Genomic DNA, 7395 nt, shown 5'->3' on the forward strand with positions numbered 1-7395 from the left:
ACGCTCTCCACCTCAAGAACCATGATGACAGTTTGACTACAAAAAGGCATCCCAGCGACCTCCACTTGTTCGAGGAAATGGCTGGCAACAGAAAATCCTCCACCCCTTCCTCTTTTGAAATGTCCCCAAACTGCTCGCTTGCCCCTTACAGTTAACCTCAGATGGCCAAATGTACTCAAAGACCTGTCAGTCTCTCCCTCATTCCACAAATCCTACCCTAACAGGATGTTTTCTAGTGAGACAATGTGTCAGTATTTCCTTTTTACTTAATAAAACATATTCCTTAACGCCTTCAAACCCCTGCTGAAACAAAGGTGATGGCAGAAAGGCTTTCTTGCCGCAAGCTTATGAACAGGCTTTATTAATTTTGCCTTGGTCTTAGATTTATCTTTGACACATGTGGGATGTGTATATAAGAATGCTGCCCTTAACATGCTCCTGCTTCCTGGATAAATGTGGGTTCATTTTGGTTGACGACCTTGGATTACACTAGCTTCTTAGGAACCATTGAGAAGCCATAGTTCAGGGATTCTCGTTCAGCCCTCTAATTAAATTCAGTTAATGAGGGACAGCTGACACCAAAAATGGATTAAAATTAAAATGCCAAGGACTGCACTCCCCTGGCTCCTGCCCAGAGTGTGTCAGATGAGTTCCTCGAGTTCCGTGCATGCATAGGGCAGCTTGGTTACGGAGCCGTCAGGCTGGGCTTGCCACAGCAGCTGCCGCATAGGGCACACAGGAAAACAGCTGTCAGCTTTTATTAGGAAGGTAGAAACACTTGCCAGTGGGTATGTGAGACTGGAATATTATTGGATCTGTCTACTAATTACCAGTCTTTTTTTTTCTTCCTGTTTTGGAGTGAATGCATGTACTTCTCAGTGCAGTACCTGCCCAAGATTTAAGGAAATAAATTCAGTTAACCATAAAATATGTTTATGGTATGCCATCCCTGTGATCAGCGCTGTTCTAGGTGCTAGGAGTGAATCCAGGGGAGGACAGAGAAAGGCGCGGCCTGCAAAGACCTTCCATTCCAGTGGAGACTCAAAACATGAATAAATAAATACTGTCAGCTCTCCAGAAAGCAACAAGGGGAGTGAAGTAGCCAAGTGAACGCTTGGAGGAAAATTGTAAGCTAGGGAACAGCAAGTGCCAAGGCTTTCCAACCCACTTTGAGGGGCGGTGAGTTAGGAGCGCTGGGAAAATAAGACCAGTATGGGGACAGCAGAGATGTGAAGGACAGACTCGGGTAGGGGCCAGGTAAGGCAAGGCGTGACGTTACAGGTATAGTGAGTATTAGGATGCCATTGATGGATTTCAGCAGGGGAATGATACCTATTTGTTTTTTAAAACATGTCTCAAGAAACTGGAAAATTGCCTAAAGGGGATCATGGTAGCTAGTCGCCAAAGAGGGCCGCCAGTGTTCCTCTACTTTCCTCCAGTCTGGGCTGGCCTCCTGACAGCTCTGACCATTAGCAGGGAGTGGAAGGGATGTTCTAGAACTTCCAAGCCCCGGCTTTAAGAGGACTGCCAGCTTCTACTTCCTTCCTCTTGGAACACGAGCTCTTGAGCTCAACATACAGAGAGAGGCCACTTGGAGGAGAATTGAAACTTAAGGCCCACAGTTCCAGCGAAGGACCCAGCCAACTGCCAGCGCCAACTACCAGCCAGGTTGAGTGAGCTGCCTGGACATTCCGCCCAGTTGAGCCCACAGATGTCCACAGCCCCAGCAACACCACATGAATGGAGGAACACCTCCTTCAGCTCAGGGAAACCACATAATTAGGAGATTTAATAAATTGGTTTTGAAGTGGTTTATTTCTTAGCAATGAATAACTGAAACTGGGGCAGGGGCGGAAGCAGGACACAGTGAGCCGGCTGTTGGGGTCATTTAGGTAAGAGATGATGGAGGCTTTGGCCAGACTGGTAGAAATGAGAGTGCACTTGATCATGAGACACCTTATCAATGTAACTTTCAGGCTGGACTGTGAGAGCAAGAGTCACAACAGCAAAGCAGTGGTTCCTGCCTGCCCTTCTCACTCCAGACCACTCAGTAGAGACATCTATTGGGTTGTCGGAAAAGTCATGATGCATTTTTGCAACGAAAAACATAGAAAAAATATGTACGTCATGACTTTTCCAACAACCCAATATTTTAAACTCTTAGCTCTTTCTTCTTACAGTTACTACTATATTGCACCAATTGCTTATATTGGGTTTTGTTGGTTTTGTTTTGTTTTTTTAGAAAGAAAATAAGTTTAAAGTAAACCTTTGAGTAGAAAGAGCCTTTATCAAGAAACAAAACCTTAGTAGAGATGACCACCAAAAAATAAAAATAAAAAATAAAAAACACAACTTCTGTATCATAAAAGATACCAAAAACAATTAAAAGATGAGATATGATGGAGAAAAAATATTTACAAACTGTAACTCTCATACTCGTACACTAAATATATACACAATTCTAAAGAAAAAGATAATCCAATGGAAAATAACATGAAGCTGCTCTAAGAATTTTACTTCAGGTTGCTGCGTCTTGATATATCACTTTTAAACATCTCCCCGTGTGGCCTCTCGTCCTCTAGTACACATGCCCAGGCTTCTTCACAGCTTCCAAGAAGATGAGAGGCGACACTTCACGGCCTCCTTAAAGCCTCGGCTGTGGAACCCACCCAGTGTCATTGCTGCCACCTTCTATTGGTCAAAAAATTCACAAGGCCAGCCCAGATTCAAGGGGATGAAGAAATAGACTAAGTCTCTCACTGGAAGGACCAGCCAAGTCCCATCACACCGTAGTGTGGCTATAGGCAGGGACCGTTATAACAATCACATGATGTCTACAGACGTCTTCTACCCTCACGATTGATTGTTAGTTTAGCTGGGACTATTATTCTAGATTGGGAACTATTTCCCCTAAGAGTTAAGGATCTGCTGCACTGTCTTGTAGTTTCCAGTATTGAGAAGGGTGATGCCTGTTTTAATTTTTGTTCCTATGTATATGATCTACTGTAGTCCTCTCTGAAATCTTTCCGGATCTTCTGCTTATCTATGGTATGATGAAATTTTATAGTATGGCCTTTGTGTGAGTCTTCTTTTATTCTTCTTTTATTTCCTCCTCCTCCTGTTTTTCATTTACTGTGCTGGACATTTGCAAAGTCATTTTAGTCTAGAAACGTGTCCTTCAGTTTAGAAGTTTGTATATTATTTCTTTGATAGCTATATTTTACACAAATATATTTTCTCACAAAACATTAGCAGAGTGGTATTATTTTACATTTTTGCAAATCTCTTTAATGCTTGGCTTAATAAAAGACAGCTGAATTCTCACATTACTTATGTATTCCATCTGTTGCAATGTGTTGTTTTAGTTTAAGTATACGAAGAAATTCCAACTAGACACATTTTAAAAGGAGCTTGTGTCTGAACAGATAGATAGTACAGAAACCAATATAACTAGAAACCTGGCAACCATCTTGTTATCTTCGGACTTTGCTAAATGGGAAATATTCAGTCATCTTTTTTGAAAAGAATACATCCAACCTTGCATTGGTAGAAAATAAAACTGACATTGTATAAAAACCACTCAGTACTTCATTTGGAAGACTGAATGTATAAGTTAGTAAAGAGAGCAGTCAGAGAAATCATGTATCCACTATGTAAATAAAACTAGCCAAGAGACAATCTACAAGGCCAGCTCTCCCACTAACTGATCTGACAGTTGCCATTGCAAAGTGAATCAGCTGCCCAGAGTAACGAACTTCTTCCACCAGGGACATGAGTGCATGGAGTGGACAGAAGACAAACCTTCGAGAACCTGAGGGTGTGGATACAACTGTTTAGTGAGGTACTCAACTCATCACTAGGTATTCAACATGGAGGGATGGTGATAGTTATGTAGGACTGTGAGCTGGTAGTTATTCTTGCATATGATGAAAAAGAGCATGTCCATAGATGAAAAAAATGAATACCTTCAGGGCCTGTGAGACAGTACCAAAATACATTTATGTCACTGGAGTCCCAGAAGCAGAAGAGAAAGAGTGGAGTGCAATAAACATATTAAAGACGTGATCACTGAAAGCTCCCCAAATTTAGCAAGACAAATCAACAGATTTAAGAAGCTGAGTGAACCCCAAACCAAGAAGATATAAAAATCTTAAAACAGCATGTACTAAAAGACAAATTCGCGGGCCGGCCAAGTGGCTCAGTTGGTTAAGAGCTCGCTCAAGAGTTTGAGCTCTGAGCAACAGCGGTTCGAGTCCAGCCCNGTCCTGGTCAGGTTTGGTGACTCCGGCTCCTCCATCTGGCATTCCTACCAGGAAGGAGCCTCTGACATTTTACACAGCCTCCCTCTGCCCAAAGGTCTGCACCTACTCCAGACCCTCTTTCCTGTTCTTCGAGAGCTGTGTCCTTTGAACGTAAATGTACCTGAGGGAGCCTTGGCGTTATCCCGATTTGGGAACAGGCTTTCTGTAAACCTGGTAGGATGGAGGGCTACGAGTCACCGTTACCTAAGCCTCTCCATGCACTGCCAAAGAACATCTCACAGCTTCTTGGAAATTGGAAACGTCTTGAAGGAAAGCCCAAGGACACACCCAGAAAGTTACAGATTTGAGTGATTGAGTGACAACTGCAGACATTTTTTAAGTCTTTTCAGCATGGGGAATACCAGCTTAGGGCTTTGCACATTGAAGTCACTTAGGAAGCTTGTAAGACTTGCCTGGTGCCCAGGCCACACCCTGGACCACTGCCTTTTCTGCTGTCCCCAGCAAGGTAAACTTAACCTTAGGTTTAAAACAAAAAACAAAAAACCATTTAAGCCGGAGGGAGTTTGCTCGTCTTGGGATCCAGCCCAAGCCCAGCTGGCCTTCCCCAGCTGGGGCAGAAGTGGCTTGGTCCAAGTAAGACCTCGCAGCTTTGGGGAAGGGACCTCGTGTGGTGGCCAGCCTTGTGGCTGTCCCCACTGCACACAGAGCACTGAGTTGCTGGAACTGACAAATTTTCTGTCCCCAACAGATGTGCCATGGAGGGATCTGGCGCCCCCAGACGCGCACACGCGGATCTGGACGGAGCTTTTCCTGATGTTCCCTACACTCTTTGTATAAACATCTGCCCCGACTGAATGTGTCTGTCACCCAGCTTCGCTCTCCCCCTTTCTCCTCGGGTGTGTGTTGGCCTGAACTATATGCCATAAACCTCAAGCTACTCATTTTATTTTGTTTTTGTTTTGGGGTGAAGATTCAGTTTCAGTCTTTTGGACCTAGGTTTCCAATTAAGTATTAGTCAGGTNTCCACAACTAGACTGAAGAACAAAAAATGACAGCAACTTGTCTGTTCCCCTTCCCCCAATTCCCCAATAAAAATCTTAAAAACAAAAACAAAAACCCGAGTTCATGGTCACAGACAACAGACTGATGGTTGCCAGAGGCCAGGGGTGATGGCGGGGGGGTGGGGGGGGGATGAGTGAAGAAAGCTAAAAAGGACAAACTTCCAGCTATAAAGTGAGTCATAGGGAAGTAATGTACAGCATGGCCACTCTTGTCTATAAACACTATTGTATATTTGAAAGTTGCTAAGAGAGTAGATCTTAAAAATCCTTATCACAAGAACAAGAAATTTGTAACACTGTGTGGTGATGGATGTTAACTAGACTTACTGTGGCGATCATTTCACAATATGTACAAACATCAAATCATGTTGTACACTGAAAACTAATAAAATGCTATATGTCAACTATACCTGTGTTTAAAAATAAAAGGCTTGGTGGCAGAGCAATAAGTCGGCCTTTTTCTCTGCTCTGGAAGGATCCCACCTACTCAGAAAAAGTAGCAGCAACAGGGCGGCCCCACAGGGAACCCAGGGGAAAGGGAAAAGCCGGACCACGACCTGCTGCACCTGCTCCTGCCCCGGGCAGGGAATGAGGCTGCCTTTCAACAACCTCAGCTGCAGCACAGTCCACCGGAAAGGAAAGGGCTGAGAGACAGGATGGAAAAAAGGATGTCATTTCAGGTCCCGGCCCAGGCTGTAAGGCCTCTGCAACCGCTGGACACTGGGAAGGCCGGGGAGAGATGTGGCCACAGTGGCAGCCACTAGGCAACTCCAGTGGCAGGGTCATTGGGGCGTGGGGGTCATCCAGAGCATCGGAGATCAGCCCCTTCACATAAGGGGCCCCTGCCGAACATTAAAGGCCTAAGGATAACTAGGTAGCTGGAGCAGGAGGAGTGACAGGAGGTGAGGTGGGCCTGACCCACCCAGCACCAGCATGGGCTAACTCCCAGAGAGTGCCCAGGGTTGGAGCAGAGGTGCTTTTGTCACTTGTGTCTGCCCCTGGGCCTGACAGGTCCATCATCCAGGCTGAGGAAAGATGAAAAGAATGACTCATCCCATCTGAAGCATAGAGAGGGTGTGACTTCCTAAAGACACACCACAGCATGTGATAACTGAGGTAGGCCTAGGACTCAGAAGCAATGGCTCCTTTTTGGGCTCTCTCTCTCCCTCCCTCACGCACCCCTTTCTGGGGTTGCCCAGTGTGATATCTTGTTATGATCATCAAAATGACACCATGACCTGAGCACCGTGGAGTACTGAGGGTGGGCAGAGGGAGGTCCACCTGGTACAGGCAACGAGGGGACGTCATCTGTAAAGACTTTAAAGGCAATAATTAAACCCCTAAACATGGCCTCCCTTTTACGATTATTCTGCTCTGGTAATTCTAACCAAAGTAGAATCAATTACTCCTCCTGGTAAAAATCTTAAGTTTAAGTTTTAAACAATCACTGCAATTACTGTTAAGTTTTAATAATATGATGTAAGCACATTTTAAAACTACTTTTTTTATAAATAAATTTAACCAAGGAGGTAAAAGACCTGTACTTGGAAAATTATAAGACATTGAAAAAAGAAATTGAAGAAGATACAAGTAAATGGAAGCATATACCATGCTCATGGATAGGAAGGATTAATATAGTTAAAATGTCCATACTACCCAAAGCAATCTATAGATTCAATGCAATCCCTGTCAAAATCCCAATGGCTTTTTTCATAGAACTAGAACAAATAATCCTAAAATTCATATGGAACCATAAAAGACCCTGAATAGCCATGGCAATCTTGAAAAAGAACAAAGTTGGAGGTATCACACTACCTGATATCAAACTATACTATAAGGCCTTAGTAATCAAAACACCATGTTACTGGCATTAAAACAGACACATAGATCAATGGAACAGAATAGAAAGCCCAGGAATAAACTTATGCCTATATGGTCACTTAATCTATGACAAATTAGGCAAGAATATACAATGGGGTAAAGACAGTCTATTCAATAAATGATGATGGGAGAACTAGACAGATACATGCAGAAAAATGAAACTGGACCACTTCCTACTCCATATACAAGAA

The 7395-nt window shown here is 43.8% G+C and overlaps 1 protein-coding gene across 3 annotated transcripts in view; it reads left to right on the forward strand.

The window, feature by feature from the left end:
- FKBP1A (FKBP prolyl isomerase 1A) overlaps positions 1 to 5286 on the forward strand; it is a 35011-nt gene extending 29725 nt beyond the window's left edge. For all 3 annotated transcript variants that reach the window (XM_019645792.1, XM_019645794.1, XM_019645793.1), the window contains one exon: positions 5011 to 5286. Coding sequence is in view for 1 of the 3 variants with exons in the window: in XM_019645794.1 (XP_019501339.1) it covers positions 5011 to 5076 (66 nt within the window). In the remaining 2 variants the exon portion in view is untranslated. The remainder of the gene's footprint in view (positions 1 to 5010) is intronic.
- The last annotated feature ends 2109 nt before the right edge of the window (positions 5287 to 7395 follow it).

Source organism: Hipposideros armiger, unplaced genomic scaffold (assembly GCF_001890085.2).
Source record: "Hipposideros armiger isolate ML-2016 unplaced genomic scaffold, ASM189008v1 scaffold_94, whole genome shotgun sequence".
Classification (NCBI taxonomy): domain Eukaryota; kingdom Metazoa; phylum Chordata; class Mammalia; order Chiroptera; family Hipposideridae; genus Hipposideros; species Hipposideros armiger.